At 44.9% G+C, this 23,499-nt stretch overlaps 2 protein-coding genes across 2 annotated transcripts in view; one reads left to right on the top strand and one right to left on the bottom strand.

Moving 5' to 3' along the window:
- ITGAE (integrin subunit alpha E) overlaps positions 1–21,822 on the top strand; it is a 35,025-nt gene extending 13,203 nt beyond the window's left edge. Inside the window, 13 exon segments of the mRNA XM_081805553.1 lie at positions 722–850; positions 2,452–2,525; positions 5,961–6,093; positions 7,446–7,544; positions 8,288–8,367; positions 9,062–9,139; positions 9,619–9,682; positions 9,769–9,876; positions 13,194–13,253; positions 13,575–13,670; positions 15,206–15,301; positions 19,016–19,126; positions 20,846–21,822. Of these exon segments, the coding sequence (XP_081661679.1) occupies positions 722–850; positions 2,452–2,525; positions 5,961–6,093; positions 7,446–7,544; positions 8,288–8,367; positions 9,062–9,139; positions 9,619–9,682; positions 9,769–9,876; positions 13,194–13,253; positions 13,575–13,670; positions 15,206–15,301; positions 19,016–19,126; positions 20,846–20,938 (1,221 nt within the window). The 3' untranslated portion in view covers positions 20,939–21,822.
- HASPIN (histone H3 associated protein kinase) lies at positions 10,504–13,024 on the bottom strand. Its single transcript, XM_006746387.3, has one exon. The coding sequence runs from the start codon at positions 12,996–12,998 to the stop codon at positions 10,680–10,682; it is 2,319 nt and encodes a 772-aa protein (XP_006746450.2). The 5' UTR covers positions 12,999–13,024; the 3' UTR covers positions 10,504–10,679.
- Positions 21,823–23,499: the final 1,677 nt, after the last annotated feature.

Raw genomic sequence — 23,499 nt, 5'->3', positions numbered from 1 at the left:
TGACAAAGGTGCCTAGAGACATAAAAGAAATGTATTTGTCAGCATTCAGAGCCTGACAGGGCCTAGAAGGACCTAGAAGGATCATTTATGCCAGTAAACTCGTAAATTATGCTTCTGCCTACGCATGTGTTCCTATGTCTGTTCAGAGTGTTAATTGGATTATGAGAGAGTTTCTAGCAAGCCTATGCCTTCCTTCAATGAAAGCTCCATTTTCCACGCCGGAATCAGGCTCACTGACTCTCGGGTGTTCAAAGCTCCTACCGTGGCTGAAAGGCTCACTTAAGGAGAATGGCCAGTGGCACCCTACGTAATCTCCTTATGTTCAGCTTGTACGTTTCTAATATGTCCTGCAGGCTGCTTTGAGAAAGATCTTTATAAACACAGATGTGACCATGATTCTTCCCTTCTGTGGCATCCATTTGCCCTCCAAAAAATTCAAATTGGTTTTAAACTTCTGATGGCCAAAATCCCCTTGGGTTTGGGATGGGAACCATCAGGAGTTGTCCGGCCTGAGGCCATAGCAGATCAAGTGAGATTTTCCCACAGCTCTAGGCAGCTTGGCTGAAGGAAGTTTCCCTTCAGCTTGGCTTATTTGGAAGAGGCTTACAACTTCCGACTCACCACTTTCATTGTTTCTTATTATGATTACTTTAAAATTAAAAGTATTCTCCTTGTCATCTTGTCCCCCACTCTGACCCTGCATTACTTGGTAACTCTGTAGCTCTGTGAGGAGGACTGCTTCTCCAACATCAGTGTCAGCGTCAGCTACCAACTCCAGACCTCGGAGGGCCAGAGGGACCATCCCCACCCTGTTTTGGACTTCTACACTAAGCCCTTCGCCATCTTCCAGGTGACTCAGCTACACGAGAATCTCCTGGGAGCCACACCCGAAGAAGCACCTGCTCCTCTAACTTTAAAGAATGTTAAAGTTCGGAGGGCCCTCAGACAGTATTTAGGCCCCTTGCTGTTTAAATGGGGAAACTGAGTTCCTAAGATGGTGTTAATTTGCCCAGGGCCTTACTGGTGGGTAATGCAAGTCTCCAAATCACATGCAAGTTTAGTTCCTTCATGTTCACAGAAAACGTGCTTGCTACATATTTAATGATGCATAGGAATATGTTGTCCAACTTGGCAAGGGTCTCTGATGAGGTGTGGTGGGGTTCCTGGTGTGATGGGGGTCCTGTGTGGGGCCCGGACTAGAGCTAACCTGCTCTGTGCTGTAGACAGGATGCCCTTTAGTGCATCTGCTGACCCAGGTCCTGACCACAGCCTTCAGGCTGAATGTCTGGCCTACAAAACCTGTACCCTAACAAGCAGGTAATGTCACAAGAAACTTCTCTCATAACTGAGGGAAATAAGAGGATGAAATAAACAGTCAGATTTCCTGATTCTTTGATATCTAAGGTGAATTGGTTCCCACCTAGGCCCTGGCCCCCATGGTATTCTGTCAGTCTTCATTTAGAGGGTCTTACAGCATATAGAAAACTCAGCAAGATCAAAGTGACAACATGAGCATTTGAAGTAATAATTACAGTCAGCTGGAATGAATTGCATCTCCAAAAAGAAAAAGAAGAAGCCAAAAGCAGTTCATACTGGCACAGAAAAGCTTCAGGTAGCATAAGTGTATTTCCAGGTAATCACAGGACACTCATGACTGTCTAATATTCTTACAACAATGCTCTATATAAATTAAATTATATAATTCTTTGGCTCAAATTTTGGCCACTATCCAATGAATCAATCACAAATAGTGAATAGAAAGAGAGTAACATAATCAAGGTAACTGTTTCTATTGCTCACCTGCCCAGGAAGCGGGAGAATCAGCCTCCCTACGAGTGAGGATTGTCATCTTGATTATTTTAGGCAAGAAATGTTGTTTTAAACTTATAAATAGTGTATTGGGCCCTATTTAACCTTCCAAATTAGTTTGTTTTAGTGTAGGCAAGATTATAAGGGGAATATTTTACCTACGGGGAAGACTGGTCATGGGGACTGGACCTGATAATATGTGATTAGCTATACCCCATTCCTGCCCCTGCTGTTCCTGTCTCTACTTTTAAAAGGACTAAGGAAGCTTCTCTTCACTTAGGTTTTCCTCCCCCAAATGTTCAGATTAGTGAGTTGTGAACACTGCTGCTTAATTCACATGACATAAATGTGACAGGCACCCCTACCATTCCATGAAGGTCACCCCATTTTTTACCTTGACCAGGCCTGAGTCATGGTGTACCTGTGTTGTAAGACCAAAAGCACACTCCCTACCCCTGACAGGTCAAGGAATGTCAGTCACAGCTCTCTTGGCCATATGGGCACAACCCCAGCCTATCAGCCTCCACTTCTGTGTACCTGTACTTCTCAGAGTCTAAGGAAGGATGAGTGTGTCCTAAGGAGAAGCTACTGGGGATGGTGGTGTCCCTGGACTGACCCCTGCTTCTCTCTGTTTGGTTACAGCTGCCCTATGAGAAGAATTGCAAGAATAAGTTGTTCTGTGTTGCTGAGTTACAGTTGGCCACCACTACCTCTCAGTGAGTTGGATCCAGTCATCATAGTTTCTGCAATTAACTTCCTTCTGAAGGCATACCTGGGCAAAACCCTCATCAAAACTGACCCATCCTCATGGGGTGGCCTATAAAGGGCTTTGCATTTATTATCTCATTGGGTCCACAGCCACACCATGAGGGAGGCAAGAGATTTGTATTCCTGTTTTATAGATTAGGGAACAGACTCAGTAGTTGAAGGACTGTGTGGAGTCACAGTGGTCATTTGGTGGACTTGAACCCAGGTCTCTTGACACCCTGAATAATGCTATTTTCATAACCCAGTGTTTCTTGCTCCTAGGACTACCTCAGTTAGAGGTAGCCTCTTCCTTGGCTCACCTCTTAACCAAATTACTTAACTAAATCATTAAATATTTATGGAGCATCTCCTCTGTGCCAAGCACTCTACATGCTGAAGATGCATCAGCAAACAACATAGACAAAAATTCTTGCCCTCCTGGTGTTTTAGGTGGAGAAGATAATAGGTGAATTTTATATTGATGAGATGCGCTATGAATAAAAGGCAAGGAAGGTGGGAAAAAGTTCTGGGTAGGGGTGGGTTGCAGTTTTAGAATGGTCGGGAAAGGGCTCACTGAGGTGATGATTTGGTACACACAGGAGGAGGTTGAGGAATGAACTCTGTGGGTGTCTGCAGGAAGAGCAACTGCAAATGCCCTGAGATAGAAGCGTGGCTGGAGGTGGGAGGAACGGCCAGCACACCGGTGTGGTTGCAGTAGAATGAGGAAGGGAGAGATAATGTCAGGGCAGGGAGCACGGTTATTCAGGGCTTATGAGGCCCTGCATAAGGGCTTTTACTGTGAACTAGGAAGCCACAGGAATGACAGGATCTTGCATTTTAACAGGCTCATTCTTGTTGCTGTGTTGTATGTAAACTGCAGGAGCAAAGATGTAAGCAGGGAGATGGTAAGGATCTATTATAATTCAGGTGGAAGCAATGGTGACTCGGGCCACAGTGGTAGCAGTTGAAGGTGGTTATAGTTTGAAGTTAAAGCCCACAAGATTCGATGACAGATTAGATGTGGGGAGTGAGAGAAAGAGAAGGGTCTAAGGCAGCCTCCATCATTTCGTCCTGTGCATCTAGAACTTTGCTGTCCAGTACAGTAGCTACTAGTCACATTTGGCTATTTAATTAAAATTAAGTATAATTAAATTTTAGTTCCTCAGGTGAACTAGGCACATTTCAAGTGCTCAACACCCATATATGGCTGGTGATCTTGAACAGCACAGATATAGACTATTTCCATTACTGCAAAAGTTCTGTTGGATCACACTGAACTCCAGAATAAAGGCAATGCCAAGAACTGAATTGGGGAAAGAAGCCTTTAGAAGAATGATTTTGGAGGGCAGTGTGGGGAGGAAGAGATAAGGAGTTTGGCTTTGGACACGTGATGGTTTTAAAATACCCTCCCTGGTTACTAGTGCTGTATACGGAGCATGGTACCGATGGCCTGTTGGCCAGAGTAGGCATCTGTGGGGAAGAACGCTGTTGCCTGAGTCCTGGTCAGCCTTTTCATAGACAACTGTAGGACTTGTGGATGGCTTAGCCCATCTCGATTACTGAGGATCCAACTGAAGGCTTTTGAGTGCTTTGGAATCCAGTCTGATAAACAGATGCTGCTGTTTCCAATGGGAATTGATTACAGCCCAGAACTTCCCTCGCAGCCAACTCCTTGCGATATATACACACACAACTGGCCCTACGTCGCCCCCTAGTGTAAATAGTAATCAGTCTCTTCTTTTTTTTCAAAAGCATGATTGAGTCTAATCCTTAGCATCCAAATATTTCAGTGTTTTCCACGTTTTTGGTCTCCTAAAGAGCCTAAGGAAAACCACAGGCCCTCCTCCCTATACGATCACATGTGCATACATAAGTGTTTGCACTTGGGGCCCTCTGAAACTGTCCCTGGCCCTCAGGTTAAGAACCCCTGTGAAATATTCCAGTGGCTCCCAGATCTCTCTCCTGGGCTCTAGAACAGTATATCCAACTGCTGTTTCAACATCTCTACCTTGTTATGCCATAGGCATGTCTCATTATATGCCCTGACTGAACTCCTCTGGTCGGCTGCCACCCTCTGGTCTTCCTCCATGTTCTCTCCCTCATGAATAGCACCACTTGGTTATCCAAGGTGAAAATTCAGGACTCATCCTTGATCCCTCTTTCTGTTGCTCTGGTTGCAAGTGTGGCCTTACCGTATCTGGCTTCAATCCCTTGCCTCTGTCCCCACTACTACTATCTTACACAGGCATTTGCCATCTCTCGAACAGATTTCCATACACAGCAGGCTCTAGCAATCTCTGCCCCCTCTCTCCCACCAGTCAATCTATCCTCTTCTCAGCTGTGATAAAACAAAAACAATATAACAGGAAAACACATGTCACATTGCTTCCCAAAGCTTCATATCCTGTTTTTGAACATTTCAGATGGTTAGGAGATTTTCTTTGCATTGCTAATATGTTTTTCTGTAGATCTCAGTGGTGGATAGTGGTTTTATACTCTGGGGCCCGCAGCCCTCAGGGGACTGAAGGAAGCTCTCACAAATCCCCAAGTCTTCTCTCCTCCTGTCTGAACAGACTGTTTTAAAGCAGTCTTTAAATTGGAAGGGCCTGAATGATTTTGTGGATGGGAAAGCTGAGGCCAAGAAAGAGGCAGGGACAGTATCTGTCTCATACACCGCTGATCTCCAGTACTGAGCAGAGTATCTGGCACAGGGAAAGTACTCCATAAGTATATGTGAAATGTATGAACTTGGGAGAATGAAGTATCTTGCCTAGGGTTGCAGTGAATTGGTAGTAGAAAGAGGATTTATTAATTTTTTTTAAGATTTTATTTTATTTGAAAGAGAGAGTGAGAGAGAGCACAAGCGGGGAAGGGTCAGAGGCAGAGGGAGAAGCAGGCTTCCCGCTGAGCAAGGAGCCCGATGCAGGGCTCAATCCCAGGACCCTGGGATCATGACCTGAAGCGAAGGCAGACGCCTAACGACTGAGCCACCCAGGCGTCCCAGAAAGAGGATTTAAATATGATTTTCCCAACCCTCTTTTGAGAATGCTAGACCTGAGGCAAATTAGTTAGACTCTCTTGGCTTCTGTTTCCTTTTCTATGCAATGGAGAGTAAGCATACTATTTTATAGGGGCATTACGAGGATTACTTCAGGATGTGAAGCATTTAGCACAGTCCCTGCCACATAGTGAGCACCATGGTAGCCATTAACACCCTCTCACACAGCAACCGAGGTGGGTGTGCTGGTCCAGGCAATTGCTTATGTCGAGGGGAAGAAAATCTAGGCTAAATGTATCCGTCAGGCAATTTAAGGAGCTAGTTAAGGATGTTCTATTGTACTGCATTGAGGTTTTTACAGATTGAATAAACTGGTAACATGTACCTATTTGCCTACACTGTGCAGGCAGGAATTGGTGGTGGGTCTCACAAAGGAGCTGACTATGAACATTAACCTAACTAACTCTGGGGAAGATTCCTACATGACGACCATGAGTTTGAATTACCCCAGAAACCTCCAGTTTAAGAGGATACAAAAGGTAACGATGAAACATGCCACTCAAGGCCTTCCCTCCCTGCATACCTGCTTTTTTATGGCAACCTCCTAACTGGTCTCCCTGCCTCCAGGCTCATCCTGGTCCATCCAATAAATGATTGTTAATGAGATGAATCCCCTCCAGTCCAACCACACGCTGTGCTGTGCGTCCAGGCGCGCTGTTCCCTGCCTACAGCACCTGCGGTGTGGCTGTTCGGCAGTCACCCTTTCTTGACCAGGGTTCTGGGAGGGAAAGACTCACACATGAGCCTGCACTGGGAAAGTAAGAGTCGGCCCGGCCCCTCGTGAGCCTGGGGTCACAGACTGGAAGCTAGCCGCAAGATAACAGGAAACTGTTTCTCCCAAGGATATCCTGCGGCTGTGAAGTATTGTAACCCTGAGAAATGTTCTCTAAAATCGTAGGCAATCAGAAAACTTGGCTGCTTGAAGTTCTATCTGTAATTATGAAACCATTTCACCGGACTAGAGAATATAAGTCCCTTTGAAGAGAAGCAGTCTCATTTCCATCTGGGGGCGGCAGAGCTTCAGATAAAGCATTTCTGGACACAACTTTACAACTCCCTAAGAGTTTCCGAGGGAATGGGTCCCTGGGTCCAGACCTGATGTTGATGGACCCTTTTACACACAACCCTGCTTTACATAGAGCGCATCAGAGCTCTGCTTTCCTACGGTCGCCTGGATGGCTCAGTCGTTGGGCGTCTGCCCTCGGCTCAGGTCATGATCCCAGGGTCCTGGGATGGAGCCCTGCATCGGGCTCCCTGCTCCGCGGGAAGCCTGCTCCTCCCTCTCCCACTCCCCCTGCTTGTGTTCACTCTCTCGCTGTGTCTCTCTCTGTCAAATAAATACATAAAATCTTAAAAAACAAAAACAACAAAAAAGAACAACAAAAAAGAACTGCTTTCCTTCTGTATCACCTGAACTCAAACCTTCCCCGGCATCCTTTAATAACTGTCTTTGCTTTTATTTGGTGAGACACCACAGTGCAGTCTTCCTCACTGTAAGGAGTCAGTATGACAAGTCTGCCCAGTTCAAATGTCTCCTTCCCCTGAAGACTTCACAGATTCCTCCTAGTTGGATTTCACTTCTTTCGATACTGTTTTTCCTTGTACCTTTTACAGAACCACTCCTTAGGGCTTGTATTTAAATTTCTCAACTACCTACCATTGATCCCTTCTGCCCAGCTTGGGAGGAAGACAGAAATCAAGTCTGATTTGTGTCCCAAGGCTCCTGGCAGATGTCTGGCATGTAGAAAATCAGTGAATGTTTGTCGAATTGGTATCAGGAAACTGCTTCCTTTCTTGCTCTTTAAGAACAGTGTCTTCTCTGTGTTAACAGCCTCCTTCTCCAGACATGCAGTGTGATGACCCTAAGCCAAATGCTTCTGTGCTGGTCATGAACTGCAAGATTGGTCACCCTATACTCAAGAGGTCGTCTGTGAGTGTTTGGGTTGGCGGACTCTTCTCACTTACGTGGGGGTGGTGTCTCCTACATCCCAGTCTCATTTGAATCTCAGCTGTGGTCTCCACATTTCCCTTTCCTGCAGTCAATCCACAGCAGAGCTTAGAGCTGCCGAGTTTGCTCTCAAAGTGGGGAGTGGGGGCGCCTGGGTGGTTCAGTTGGTTGAGCGACTGCCTTCGGCTCGGGTCATGATCCTGGAGTCCCTGGATCGAGTCCCACATCCGGCTCCCTGCTCGGCAGGGAGCCTGCTTCTCCCTCTGACCCTCCCCCCTTTCATGTGCTCTCTCTCTCATTCTCTCTGTCTCAAATAAATAAATAAAATCTTTAAAAAAAAAAAAAAGTGGGGAGTGGTGGGGTGGGGGATGTAGCCACAGACTGTTTCCTCAGCCCATACAGCAGAGTGAAGCCGGGAGTAGTATGGGAAGAGCAGCAGGCCCAAAGTTATTAGTTGTGAGTGAGTCCCTCATCTGCCACTGATGGTCTTTGTGCTGTGGGGAAGCTCTGAAGTGGTTCCCTCAACTGTAAAAGGGGAATAATGCTGTGCACCCTTACTCCTTATGGACATTGCAAGGCGTATGTGGACTAATGGATGTGCAAGCACGCTGGGCTAAAATGTGAGGCATTAAGAGTGGTTTCCCAGTGTGTTTAGTTAGTAAGAAGCAGTTTGAACTGTGAGTGCTAGAGAAGAACCAAGTGACCTTTTTTTTTTTTTTTAATAGGCAAACTTTTCAGTAGTTTGGCAGCTAGAGGAGAATGCCTTTCCAAACAGGACAGCCAACATCACTGTGACAGTCACCAAGTAAGTAGTGCCTGTGGCCCTGCAGGCCCAGGCTGTGGCCCCAGAAGAAGCCTCCCTCCCATGTGCGTGTGTGAGCTTCGGCTCGGTCACTGCCCGGGGAGAGCCTCAGTGAAACCACAGAAGGAATCTGTGTAGCTGCGGTGACTTGGCTTCCCTACTTGTTATCAGAGTTACTAAAAATGTCCTTTTATTGACACACAAAGCAAAACTATGCTATAGTCTGGTAAATGAGCCTTGGACATAAGTTCTATTCCTGGTTCATTTAACTTGGACAAGCTCGGTCACCTGTGAAACTTCTGTTTCAGGGGTAGGGTATGGGTATAGTTTTGGGGAAAGGTTCTCAAACGCGGATGATTCTGCCCTTCGGGGGCAATGCCTAAAAACATTTTTGGTTGCCACAACTTGTGGGGTGAGGGAATGCTTCTGGTATCTAGTGGGTAGAGGCCAGGGATGCTGCTAAACACCATAGCGTATGTAAGATGGCCTCTCACAAAAAATATTATTGTCAAGGTTGAGAAACCCTTTTTAAATCAGTGTTTCTCCAAGTATGGTCTTCTAGCAAGTCCTCTGCACTCTAATTACTTATCTCCAAGTGTTATTTCTTATCTGACCCTCCCTGACCCTGAGAAGCCAAGGTATATAAGCAGCGGTATACACAGTGGGTGTGCTGTGAACTGACATTCTTATTTCCTAGTTTCAATGACAAAAAGTCTTCGGTCACACAGAGCCACAGCCTTCAATTCAAGCATGCCTTCATTGCAGTTCTCCCTAAGTAAGTACTTCCAAGGGGCCAACACCTGCAGCTTCAGGTGGTCAGGGTGGATGTGGGCATTCCTCATCTCTGACAGGAGGCTGCTTAAAACCCAGGCTCCCACGGATCCCTAGGGCAAGAACAGTTGGGTCCTAGAAACCCCACGGTAGTAATCAAAGGGGGCGCAGTGCCAACTGTTCTTAATACTAAAGGTTACTGACATAATGCTAAGGAGGGAAGAGAGGAGCTGCGGGATTGGGAAGTAAGGAAGGAGAAAAGTAAGGCCACTGAGGAATAACAATTAGACACAGAACCAGCCCAAATACACAGAATTCAAATATTCTACCTGATCTGAACTGCCCTACCACTTTACATTTTGATATTCCGCTTTGATTCTTAAGGATATGGTGCCCTCTGTCCTAGTGTATCCAAGTGGTAGCATTCAGGCTCATTTGAAAGAAGGGGGCCTGGAAGCCTAGCAAATATCCTCTCATTTGCAGACCTTCAGTGATGTACATGAACACAAGCCAGGGGCTTTCTGTCTACAAAGAATTCCTCTTCAATGTAAGTGCTTAATGCTTATTATTGCAGTTACAGGTGGCAAAACAACACCAGTTTTGATTTCCTACTCTCTTGATTTTATTTTGTAGATACATGGGGAAAATCTGTTTGGAGCTGTATTCCAGCTGCAAATTTGTGTTCCAATCAAATTACAAGCTCTCCAATTTATAAGAGTGAAAAACGTGACAAAGATTCAGGTACTTAGAGGTGTTTTGTTTTTTTTGTTTGTTTTTTAATCACGATCACGTCTCTTTCCAGAATGACTGTGGATTCTAAAAGGTATAAAACTAGAATTCTAGGAAAGGAGTAAAAACAAGTTTAGTTAACTTGGGAACACATCAGGAGTAAATTGCCAGTCATGTTCACAAGAAATATTAACCATTCAGCTCTTAAAGCAACATTCCAGTTTTCCTTCCCTTGATGAAAAATAAGCAAAAAAAACCTTTTTAATACCCATGGAGACATGTATTTTCCCTTTGAAAAACTGATAAATTCTGCTTCTCTTTGTGACTGGCAAATAAGCTTGATAAACGTGAGCTATTTCTTGCACTTCTCCCTATACATTTACCATCTTCCTTTCCTCCCTCCAGTCTGTCTCTGTCTCTGCTTTGCTACAGCACCTTTGCTCTCAGTTGACTCTTTATCTGTAGTATGGTTCCCTTATACCTACAGCCACAGGCTCTGATCAGTATGAAAGTTGAGGCCTTTGGCTTTCCTGCAATTTTTTTTTTTTTTTTTTGGCTCAGGGTTCATGAAATGTCAAGGTTCAAAAATGAATATACGGAAAGGCATTTACAGAATGGGCTCTGCTGAGAGAAAGAGGGCTTATAAATTGTAATCATTTGTTCCCATGTATAGTTTATTTTTAAAGAATATTTGTTAATTTCTAGAAACATATAGAATGGGAATTCCACCCTGCTCTGGGGATGGAGACTGAAAATAGCATCAGGGGCTGTAAGACCAGTGTCCTCTCAGTTTGGGCCAATAAGGCACCTCTGGCTTACTTAAATAGACTGTGTTGGCAAAGCAAGTCAGTGGCAGAGCTGAAGTTCAGCATTGTCCTATAGAAATGCTGGATCTTTCTCTTCATTTGTTTCATGGCGGAGGTGTTACATTTAATCTTGAAGGTCATCTGTTTCAGAATCTTATCTGTGAGATAATGGAGCCAGAGCACATTATTATAAGGGTGATATTCACCCCAGCAGTTGTTGTTCTCCTTCCTCATTAGCCTGTAGATCTCAAACTGGTAGTCACCTTCACCTGTAAATAGGTCCTCATCCATGGAAATGTCACAGAACACCACAATCCCATCCCGCTCCAACCGCGATAGTGTGTAGTCAATGATATTGACTTGCACTCCCCGGGTGGGAATAGTGCTTGTCTTCCCATTGAGGGTGTAGTGGAGCTCTTTGAGGCTGGTTTTCTTTAAGAGCACGTTCCCCCAATGTAAGTCTCGGTGCTCAAAGTGCAGTGATGCCTCTGCCACTGCGAGGGATGCTGTGATCTGGTGCAGGATGCTCTTTGCAGTAACCATGGAGGACAACTTCGTTCTCATTTGCTCTAAGTCAATCCCTCCAAACTCAAATTCCAGTACAATGAAGAGCTGGTCTTCCTCAAAAAAGTCAGGCCGGTCATTTGCAGACCCCTTAGTTGAGTTATAATGGTCCCAGGCTCTGAGGAGCAAGGGAGGGTAAGATCCTTGAACACAGTGCACGGAGTTCAAACCAATAAAGCCTTCTGTACGGTTGCATACCTCATCAGACAAGAGGCTCAACTCTTTGGAGATGATGATCTCCGGCAGAATTTCCTCAAAAGTTTTCTGATGGGCTCCATTGACTAAATCTGGTCCTTCAATAGCAATGATTTTTAGGGCAACGGGTGTGTGATTGGCAACTGTTTGAAACACTTCTCCAAACACCCCTTCCCCAATCTTCTGACAGCACTCCAGTTTTTCTGTGGAAAGGCAATAGCTAAAGGGGATAGGACCTTCCTGATTGCATTCCCCATAAACCTTTTCAGCATCAGATGCCTTTTTGTCTGTGACATGTAGTGTCTTTAAGGGGGTTAGCAAATACACGGAAGAGCAGTGCCAAGGAGATAGAGCACTGTTTGTTCTGTTCATAACGGGAGGGTTTGAATATTCGGATATGAGGGACTCAGAGAGAGAACTGGCAATGGTGTGGCTGCTACACACTTCTGACACAGCAGTCACCATCTTCTTCTTGTGGAAACTGAAGGAAGCCCTGGCTTTGGTCCAAGAGCAGGCATTCTGTAAATGAGCCAGGTCCTGGGCGAGGAATGAGTCTTTTTCCATCTTTTGGCTCTTCTTAAACTGGTGGTAATGGAGAAGGGAGGTCTCTACTGTTTCCCGAAGTTTCCTTTTTCGCCTAGGCCCAGTTCTCTCCAGCCTGTTGATTTCCCCAGGTACAATACAGCCCTTGCAACCATCTGCCTCGTAGTCCATCTGGGCAGCCCCTGGAGACCCGATCTCTTGACAGGAGTCCTGGTCTGTGGCCCTCTTCTTACCCATGCTTGATAAACCTGGCCTCTCCAGCCTCTTCCCAGCCCGCTTCCTTTCACAGCAAGACTCCCTCATATTCCTCCCATCGGTCCCAAACTCAGAATCTTCAGGGTTTCCAGAGTCCATAAGACTAGAGAGAGCGGACCTGAGACTGGCATGGGCTCGATGGGCCAACCTGGTGAACCTGCCTCCTCCTGTTGCTGCCTCCGGGAAGCCGTGCAGGGGTGCTGGGCCCGGGGAGGCCGCTGGGAGGTGGAAGCCGCTCGGAACTTCGGAGGCCGCATCCGGAGAGGCGGAGGGGCCGGGGCCGGGGCCGGGAGAGGCCAGACTGCTGAACAGGGAGGCGCTGGTGCCCAGCTCGCCGCCGTCCCCGGGCTGGCTGCACGCGCTGAGGTCCGGGCTGAGGCGGCCTGGGTTGCCGTTAGGGAAGGGCGGCGGTCCGAGTGGGCCGCAGGGGGTGCTGCACTTCTGCGGAGGCCGAGCTCGCAGCCTCGGGCGTCGTGGCGTCGCGACCAGACTCGGCCGGTCCTTGGAGGCTCGACCGCCAGGGCGCCTCCGCCGCTGACCTACCGGAATGCCGAGGAAGTCGGGGTCGTCGGGGTCGTCGGAAGCGCTAGACCGCGAGGGGCCGCCGCTGCTGGCGTCGCTGCTACTGCTGCTGCTGAAAAAACGCTTCTGGCCTTGCGGCGGGAACCACTGCGCGGCTGCCCGGTCCGGCCGCCGCCGCGGCCTCCCGCCGCCCACAGCCCCGTACGTTCGGAAGAGCCGACTCCCGGGTCGCTGGAGTGACGCCGCCATGGTCGGCACCCGCCCGGCGATTCAAACGCAAACCCCGCGAGACTTCCTTAAGACAGACGCGCGGGCCGGCCTGGCTGCTGGGTCCTAGCGTCCGGTCGTGAGCATGCGCATCACAATGGGCCCCGCGCGAGGCGGCGGGCAGGGGACGGGCAGTTTGGCGTCTTCCTCTTCGCACTGTCATGGGTCTCGTTTCAGGCCCACACCGAGTGCAAGTCTAGTCAGAAGTCAGACCGCTGTGGGAGCGATCCTGCTCGGGTGAGCGTGGCCGTCGCGAGGGGTGGAGGGAGGGAGGAGGCCCCGAAGCGGGCGGCGGGAGCGGCCCGTGGCTACTTTTGCGGACGCTTCCTGCCGAAAGCTTCTGCGGGGTGGCCCCGAGGCTGTCCTCGGTGTCCTCACTGGGCCCCGTTAGCCACGGTTAGCCACGGTGGCGGCTTTGCTTGAGCCAAGCGGAGCGCCGAAACTGTTCACACCCTCTCTGCTGGGACCTGAACATGCTCTGCGTGCCCAGTGTTAACGTTTTCTGCTTTTGCACTCAAAAAGGGACTGCGCTAACTATAACCAGAGTTTCCTTTTCAGTATGTGGAAGAATGGTATTCAGTGAACTGTACCATCACTTCGAATACAGAAAACGTAACAGTGGCCGCGGAGCTGTCCTTGAATCAATCTCAGCAGGTACTTAAGATGGTGAATGCTCCACATTTGATTGTGCTCACGTGCCTCTGCGCTCTCTCTCTCGGAAGAGTTAACAGCATCTCAAATGTAACATGTCCAAAACAGGTGTCCTGATTCACCTTTTGCCCCAGTCTGTTCTTTACACAATTACTTGGGGTAATTGACTAGGGTAACTTACTGTAGTTACTTACCTTAGGAAATACTTGTGACTCCTTCCTTCCCTACATCCCCATACCTGTTCCAGCGCCAAGCTCTGTCCTTCCCTCCAAAATAGGTTCTGAATCCATTCACTTCTCTCCATCTCCACTGCTACTGTTGTAGTTCGGGCTACCATCTTTTGCCCAGGCTGTTGCAGTAAAAACTGTCTTTTCCTCCTGTCTCTACTCTTGCCATGCCCTCTACAAATCTTTCTTCACATAACAGCTATTTTAAAGTAAACATTGTGCCGGGGCACCTGGGTGGCTCAGTTGTGAAGCATGCCTTCGGCTCAGGTCATAATCCCGGGGTCCTGGGATCCAGCCCCGCATCAGGCTCCATGCTCAGTGGGAAGCCTGCTTCTCCCTCTCCCACTCCCCGTACTTGTGTTCCCTCTCTCGCTGTCTCTCTCTCTGTCAAATAAATAAAATCTTTTAAAAAATAAATAAACATTGTGCCATGGCTCTGAAAAGAAAAAAGTGACATTTGAATACACCTAGAGTAAAACACATCTTTTTCAATGGCCTGCAAGGCACTGCATGGTCTAGTCTCTGCTGCTTCAACTTTTATCTCCTAGTACTCTCCTCTTTCCCACTTCTTATACTCCAGCTCTTCTGTCCTTTTGGTTTCTCCAATATTATTCTGGCCACAGGATCTTTGCACTTGCTGTCCCTTCTGCGTGACACTTTTAAAAAAAATTTTCATTTTATTATTTATTTGAGATAGTGAGAGAGAGAGAGAGAGCATGAGTGTGGGGAGGGGCAGAGGGAGAGGGAGAAGCAGGCTTCCCACTGAGCAGGGAGCCCGATATGGGGCTCGATCCCAGGACCCTGGGATCATGACCCTAGCTGAAGGCAGACGCTTAACCGATTGAGCCATCCAGGCGTCCCTGCATGACACTGTACTTCCCCCGTATCTTCATGTGCATGGTTTCTTATATTTAGCTCAGATGTTACCTTCTTAGAGAGGCATTCTCTGATCACTCATTCTAAAGTGGGCACTAGGATCAAGTTTAACTCCTCACAGTGATCCAGATGAGAATGATGAGATCTGAACTGAAGGAGTAGCAATGAGGGATGGAGAAAAGGGACAGATATGAGAAAGAAAAAAAAAAGAATTGTCAAAAACTGATTTGGGGCTGGTGAGTGGGGCTGTGACAGGAGGTAAAGTGTAAAGGAAAAGAAATTGGGGAATGATTGCAGGTTTCTTGCTTTGGCAACTTTGTGGTTGCCAAGACCACTAACTAGACAAAGGAATACAGGAGAAGGAACACATTTAAAGGAAAAGATGCTGTCCAAAAACAGTAGGTCTATGTCTAAAATCTACCCTCCATCTTACAGTTACCAAGAGGTGTAACTGAACTGCAGATCGTTGGTGAAATATCTTTCAACAAATCTCTATACAAGAGGCTGAATGCAGAGAACCACAGAACTAAGGTAATCCCTGGCTGTTTTCTGGTTTTCTGAGCGGTGTTCTGGAGAAAACTGTGCCTAGCCTTAGAGCCTCTGTACAGGCACCGCTTTCTGTTTTCAGCCTTGCCACCTCTGATCTTGACTCTACCACAAGCTGCCTCTGTGACCTTGAATTAGTCAGATTCTGCCTCAGTTTTCCCGTCTTTGAAATGGCAATTGAATAAGAGGCCTAAGCTGAAATAACTATGCTGAAATCAACAGCTGTGTATACTTTGATTTGAAAATGTAGTTTTAAAATTTGCCAAGTGAGAAATTATTTTGTATACATTGACTGTCTTCCTAGTGTGTAGTATCAGTGTTTATAGTATTAACTAGTTACTCAGGAGTGTGTAATTCTTTTATAAATTTTAAACTAAATAGTAGGACTCTTGGGATTCCTTTTGCAAAAGTGTGACCACAAGTCAAACTGAAGTCTATGGGCTAAATGATCTTGACACTTAACCTAGATATGGTTAGGGGTCAGCTGCAGCAGCTGGCTTGAGAGATAATCCATCTGTGGGCTCTTTAGTCAGGCATGATCATTACTGGAGGGAATGTTAAGAGAGTGAGGCTGGATTGCTAAATATTAGGTTCTGTGATTTACTTCCTGGAGGAGGAGAAAGGAACAGTTCTCCAGACATGTCAGAAATAACATTGCCTTTTATTTTTAAGTATTTCTAATACAAAAAGTTACATGGAAGAAAGAGAAGTGCTCCATTATCCCAAGGCCCAGATTTTTTTTTTTTTAATAGAAGAGCAAGAAAATCCAAGCCTTACAGAAAAATATCAAATGAAAAATAATGGTCCCTCATTCCCCCTCTTTCCATGTCCCCAACTCCCTCTTCCCAAAGAGTGCTGTAGTTAACAGTTTCGTATATGCACATATATATAATTTATTTCCCTCTCTTACTGATGCTTTCATTTCCTCTGCCTTCTCCTGCTTGCACAAGTGCATGCGTGTGTGCACACGCGCGTGCTCGCTCAGAAATAAAAAAATATTAAAGTTAAATTTGTCCAGCTTGCCAACCCATACAGAAATTATCTCCAAAGCCCCCCGACCTTGGTGCTTAAACATGTGCATGAAAAGAACTCAGTGTTTGGGCAGGCAGAGAAGTTTTGGTGGCCCTCTGGCCCCACTTAAGTCCTGGGAAGCTCTGGCCATGGAAGGGCCATCACTTTCCAGCTGAGTCTTGTTAGTGAGAAGAGGGCTTAGACTCCTAAAATTGAGACAGCCTTTAGACAACAATGCTGGGGATGGCTTCTAATAGGACTACTCTCTAAGTACAGCTGACTCTTGAACAACATGACTCCCTACGTAGTCAAAAACCCATGTATAACCTTGGACTCCCCAAAAACTTTACAAATAGCATACTATGGACCAGAAGCCTTATTGTATTAAATACTGTATTTTTTTTTTTTTTTTAAGATTTTATTTGTCAGAGAGAGAGAGAGCACCAGCAGGGGGAGCGGCAGGCAGAGGGAGAAGCAGGCCCCCTGCTGAGCAGGGAGCCCAACGTGGGACTCGATCCCAGGACCCTGGGATCATGACCTGAGCCGAAGGCAGACCCTTAACCAACTAAGCCACCCAGGCATCCCTTAAATACTGTATTCTTATAATAAAGTAAGCTAGAGAAAAGAAAATGTTAAGAAAATCATAAAAGATACATTTACAGTACTGTATTTATCCAAAAAAAGATGAATATAAGTGGACCTATGCAGTTCAAACCCGTGTGGTTGAAGGATCAACTGTAGTATACATGCATGCCATTTTGCATTTATTATTGTGTCTTTGAGGTAACGTACACTTTAGTTTGGTGAAGAGCAGACAAGTATCTTTGTCATATATTTCGTGTGGGATTTGTGCAAGGTCAAAAAGAGCTGTCAGAACAGAGTTGAAAAGGACTGCGGCGCCTGGGTGGCTCAGTTGGTTAAGCGACTGCCTTCGGCTCAGGTCATGATCCTGGAGTCCCGGGATCGAGTCCCACGTCGGGCTCCCTGCTCGGCAGGGAGTCTGCTTCTCCCTCTGACCCTCCCCCGTCTCATGCTCTCTCTCTCTATCTCATTCTCTCTCTCAAATAAATAAATAAATAAAATCTTTAAAAAGAAAAAAAGAACAGAGTTGAAAAGGACTTAGAGATCATTTAAAATAGGTCATCATTTTGGGGCTCAAGGACACAGAGTGGCATAGCTGGATGTAGAACTGATTTTCTGTCTTTCAGTGTTCTCTAAAACCTAGAGACCATAATTCTCTGAGACTTCTGTTAAAGTGTCAAAGAATCTTTAACAGATCTTCTGACAGAAAAATAACTGAAAGTATTTTGTTCCTTAGATAATTTTGTTGTGCAGTTATTGGTGTGTTTTTTCCATCCAATTTTTGTTCTCTTTGCTTTTCATGGATTCCTTTGGTATATCTAGCTCAGAGATTATTTAACCGTGGCCAGTCTACTAATGAGCTCATCAAAGGCATTCTTCATTTCTGTTACACAGGTTTTTGGTTTTTTTTTTTATCTCTAGCATATTTTTTTGGTTCTTTCCTGGGGTTTCCATCTCTTTGCTTACGTTACCTATCTGTTCTTTGTCTTTGTTCTTGCATGCTGTCTCCTTATCCATTAGAGCCCTTACCATATTAATCATAGTTGTTTTAATTTTCAGGTCTGATAATTCAAACATCCTTTCTCTGTCTGGTTCTGATGCTTGCTTTGTGTCTTCAAATTGTGTTTTTTGCCTTTTGATGTGTTTTATAATTTTTTTATTTTCTTTTTTTTCCTGATAATTTTTTCTTGATAGCTGGACATGATGTACCAGGTAAAAGGAACTGCTGTAAATAGGTCTTTATTAAGGTGGTGAGGTGTCGGGAGGGGAGTGCTCTACCATCCTATGACTAGGTTCAGTCTTTTAGTGAGCCTGTGCTTCGGGGCTGTGAACTTTACATTTTCACATGTTTCTCATTTTTTTTCAACCCCCTTATGTGGGACAGGATACCTAGAGTGGGCTTGAGTTGGGTATTTCCCTTACCCCAGGTCAGTTGGACTCTGGTAATACCTTAGCAGGTTAGGCTCCAGTTAACTAGTTTCCCCTGAGGGTAGGCCAAAAAGAGTACTGTGGCCTATTTCAAAATGGTTCCTTTTTCTCTCCCCTTGCCAGAAGCACAAAGGGATTTTTCTCTAGTATTTACTGTAGGAACCTGGTAAAGCTCCTGGAGGAAAACCTTATAGTGTTGTGGGGGCTCCATTATGACTGGGTTCCCTTGAGTTTTTAACTCTGAGAGTTGTCAATACTGAGCTTCTCATAATTCATCAATTACAGATCAGATTTTCTTACCCCAGCACTGGGAAGCCTCTACTCCCTATATTTCTCTCTCTCTCTCACCACTCTTGGGGGCAGCAGTTTGCCAGGTGTCTTTCCCTCTCTTAGGAAGTCAAGAATTGTTGACTTTTCAGTCTGTTCAGCTTTGTACTTGTTAGTACGGAGTGGTGCCTGCCATGCGCTCTACATGTGGGACCAGAAACTGGAAGTCTCGACGTTAGATAATTTTAGATGATGCATCAAGAAACATTTAGCTTTTTGCTTTACTGTCAGCCTTGGTCAATATACAGAATGTTGCCGAGTTCTCATATTTTGCTCCTTAAAATAACATGAAGAATTTTTCTCTCACCTGTGTTAGCAGACTTGTTGGATGATCTCCTTGTCTCGTTTCAGATCACTATCATCTTCCTGAAAGAGGAGTATTATTTGTCTGTCATCATTATTATTGGAAGCAGTGTTAGTGGCCTTCTGGTTTTGACTGCGATTGTAATCATCCTATTCCAGGTCAGTTCTACTCGTGTGAAATATCAGAGTACAGAGAAATTTTCCTAAAGTAGATATGATGATCATTACCCTTTTTAAATCCTTTACTTTCCTTCCCCTCTTTTTTTTTTTTTAAGATTTTCTATTTATTTATTTGACAGAGAGAGACACAGCGAGAGAGGGAACACAAGCAGGGGGAGTGGGAGAGGGAGAAGCAGGCTTCCTGCCGAGCAGGGAGCCCATGTGGGACTCGATCCCAGGACACTGGGATCATGACCTGAGCCGAAGGCAGACGCTCTATGACTGAGCCACCCAGGCGCCCCTCCTTCCCCTCTTTTAATGTTCAAACTTTTTTACTGCTTTCAAGACCCTTACTCTGTGGCCTCCACCCCTCTCTACCCTTAGGTCTTGCTTTTTCCTCTAAACACGTGTAACTCAATACGTTTAGTGTCTCTGTCCTTGCTATCTGTACTGCCATCCCCCCACACCAATGCCTTTTCCCACTTTTTCACCTTGTTCACACTATTTCCTTAAATCTCAGCCCAGAGATTCCTCAGTCCTCAGGGCTGAGTTATATGTTTTCCCTGTGAATAAGCTCCTTTCTGGAAACCCAAGTGGCAGTCATCACACTGTATGGTAATTATTTTTGTTTCTACTAGATTGTGAGTTTTTAAAAATTTTTTTTTTTAATTTTTAAGCAATCTCTACACCCAGCGTGGGGCTCAGACTTACAGCGCTGAGATCAAGAGTCACTGAGCTAGCCAGGTGCTCCTAGATTGTGAGTTTCTTGATGTAGGAGGCCATACTATTCATAGTAGGCTGAGTATTTTTACATAAATAAGATCCTTTACAGCTGAAACTATAATACTTTGCAGAATTAGTTAAGTTAAAAAGGTTAAGGAACTTTGGGGCTTAAGGGGAAGGTGATTTTTCACTTCTGACTGGAGAATGAGCACCAGAAAAGGTTTGTGGAAAGGCAACATTTAAGATGGATTTTGTACAGATGTAGTGAAAAGAAGGGGCACATGCACCCCAATGTTCATAGCAGCGATGCCCACAATAGCCAAACTGTGGAAGGAGGAGATGTCCTTCAACAGATGAATGGATAAAGAAGATGTGGTCCATATATACAATGGAATATTACTCAGCCACTAGAAAGGATGAATACCCACCATTTGCATAGACATGGATGGAGCTGGAGGGGATGATGCTAAGTGAAGTAAGACAAGCAGAGAAAGACAATTATCATATAGTTTCACTCATATGTGGAACATAAGGAATAGCGCTGAGGACCACAGGGGAAGGGAGGGAAAACTGAATGGGAAGAAATCAGAGAGGGAGATAAATCACAAGAGACTCTTGACTCCGGGAAACAAACAGGGTTATGGAAGGGAGGGGGTTGGGGGAAAGGGGTAACTGGGTGATGGGTATTGATGAGGGCATGTGTTGTGATGAGCACTGGGTGTTGTACGCAACTAATGAATCGTTGAACACTACATCAAAAACTAGTGATGTACTATATGTTGGCTAATTGAATTTAAATAAAAAATTTTTTTAAATATAATCATTCCTGATTAAAAGAAAAAGACAGATATTGAAGGATCGGGTTATCAGGGAGAGATTCAGAGGAGGCATGAAAAAGCAGAGGAGTATAGGAGCTATTTTGGCAACTAGATAATGGTTTTCTAAAACAGGTGGGTATCTTAGGCCTATAATGGGACTTCCCCTCCTTTGTTTTAGTGTGGCTTTTTTAAAAGAAAATACCAACACCTGAACATGGACAGCACAAGGAAGACCCAGCTGAAATCCGAGAATCTGCTCGCAGAAGATTAGGACCAGGTTCCTCATCTGTTGGGAGAGAACATCAACCAGTCTTGGTGTCGTTCCTTTTTTTTTTTAAGATGATCTGGAGTAGAATCTAACAAATTAATTGTGGAATATTGTTTTTTAACCATACATTGTACTAAAAGTGTTTGTGTGTTGTGCAGAAAATAAACTTGGTAAACATCTGATATTAAATAAAATTAAACTGTTTTCTTTTTAGAAGTGCCTTTAATACAGAAACATAATATACTTTGTGATACCTTTTTCCCCAAGAGGAGGTACAGCAATTTCCAACCTTATTTTCCTAAAAATGCTTTTTCTTGGCATTTCTATTAATGTCTCCCAGTGTAGTCTTCTACAAAGTACCTCTTGAGGGACAGTGGTCAGTAACATTTCCTAGTCTGGCATTTTCAAGATCCTAAGATGTTGCCTATTATTTCAAATCAGGCCATAAAAAAGCACCGCCTATAACAAATGTGAAAAGGAGAAAAACTAAAGTCACCAAAACAGGAACTAGGGAGGCGAAGAGAAAACGAAGACTTTGATCTGTAGTTTCATTTCTGTTGTATTTAATACACTGTGTTAATCCTTACCCAGCTTCCAGCTTAGTGACTTGCTCAGGGAGACTCTTGTTCCTCGGTAAATACTGTCACTGGGAGAGAGCACTGTTGTACAGGCGGAGATGGAACCTGGCCTGGGAGTTGGGGGCACAGAGATTAGGGCCTCGTTACAGGCTGGCTTTGTTCTTAGTATCTTACTTTATCTTTATGCCCCATGTTAAAACTCGACCCATCTCCCTACTCCTAACCCTGCAATGGAGCAATCTTTGTTTTCATGGATCATAAAAGTTACTGCATAAAAATTAAATGGTGTATCAGTATATAATGTAGAAAGTAATCCTTGTCTTTCATTCAGATGCTATCATTTCTTTTAAATTTTACTCTTTTTTTTCTGAAATTTATATGTGTATAAGGTATGAATTAGGGACTGAGTTTCGGTTTTGTTTGTTTGTTTTCTCCCAGAAGCATAACTTTTACCACACCACTTACTGAAATAACCACCTCCTTTGCTTATCCACACTCTCCTGTGTCACAGGGGCTGAAAGTCTTTAAACATTCCCAGACTCCCTTGCAGTGGGTTTCTAGTTTAGGTTTTGCCAGCGAGAGGCACTTGCTTGAGACTGGAAGGTGCAAAGAAGTGTTTCTTTTTGCCATGGCCTCCGGCAATGGTGGCAGCTTCCCGCACCTCCTGACTCTGGGTGATACCAGCTCTCCTGTTTTTATTTTCCAGCCCTCCTGACAGATTTGAAACATAACTCTCTTTATTAAATCCCTTTCTGCTTGAAATACCTAGAGTGGCTTCTGTTTTCTTATTGACCCTGAGTCTAATTATATTATTTCCAGTGAATAATAGTTGTCCCTATGTCATTTATTGAAATGCTCATTAATAATTTGAAATTCTGCTGTTACTCCTTGTGAAATTCATATACATATAAATTCTGGAAATTTAATTTTGTTTCACTGGCCTGTTTGTTCCTGTACCAGGACCACAACTGAAGGGACACTTTCTAGCATTACACAAATGATAAATTCAAAACAGCACAAAGGTATCTAAAAAAGGAAATATCAGTTTCCCTGTCCTTTCCACCTCCAAAAATCTTTCCAAATGCAATCACTGTTAATAAATTTTTAGATATTCTTTAAAAATATTCCTATGCATATACCAGCAGCATAAGCTTTCTCTCTAGATATATTTATATATATACAAATACAAATCTGTATATAAATGGAATTACATTGTACCTAGTGTCCCACCTCCTGCTTTTTCATCTAATAGATTCTAGGTATTTTTCAAAAGCAACATCTGCAGATCTACCCCAGTCTTCTTTTTTAAGATTTTATTTATTTGACAGAGACAATGCGAGAGAGGGAACACAAGCAGGGGGAGTGGGAGAGGGAGAAGCAGGCTTCCCGCGGAGCAGGGAGCCCAATGCGGGGCTCGATGCCAGGACCCTGGGATCATGACCTGAGCCGAAGGCAGATGCTTAACGACTGGGCCACCCAGGAACCCCTCAATTAAATTTTTTTTCATAGATGATGGCAACCTCCAAAAAGTTTTTACCAGTTTATACCCATGCTTAGAGTATATGAAGTGCCACCATGTACCTTGTCACTACTGGGCACCATCAAACTTTATTTTGCTAAGCTGCTCATTGTAAAAAATGGTATCCTGGGGCGCCTGGGTGGCTCAGTTGGTTAAGCAACTGCCTTCGGCTCAGGTCATGATCCTGGGGTCCCTGGATCGAGTCCCGCATCGGGCTCCCTGCTCGGCAGGGAGTCTGCTTCTCTCTCTGACCCTCCCCCCTCTCATGTGCTCTCTCTCTCTCAAATAAATAAAATCTTTAAAAAAAAAATGGTATCCTGTTTTTGACACCAGTTTTCATCATTATAACTTTGCAGTAAATTTTGATACCTGATAGGACATTTTCATTCTTTTTTTTTTTTTTAAAGATTTTATTTATTTATTTTAGAGACAGAGCACAAGAGGGGGGAGCGGGAGTGGGAGAAGCA

Source organism: Leptonychotes weddellii, chromosome 15 (assembly GCF_054177405.1).
Source record: "Leptonychotes weddellii isolate Sample4059 chromosome 15, ASM5417740v2, whole genome shotgun sequence".
NCBI lineage: Eukaryota > Metazoa > Chordata > Mammalia > Carnivora > Phocidae > Leptonychotes > Leptonychotes weddellii.
The sequence above is the reverse complement of the archived record's forward strand: the minus strand, read 5'-3'. Positions and strand labels throughout refer to the sequence as shown.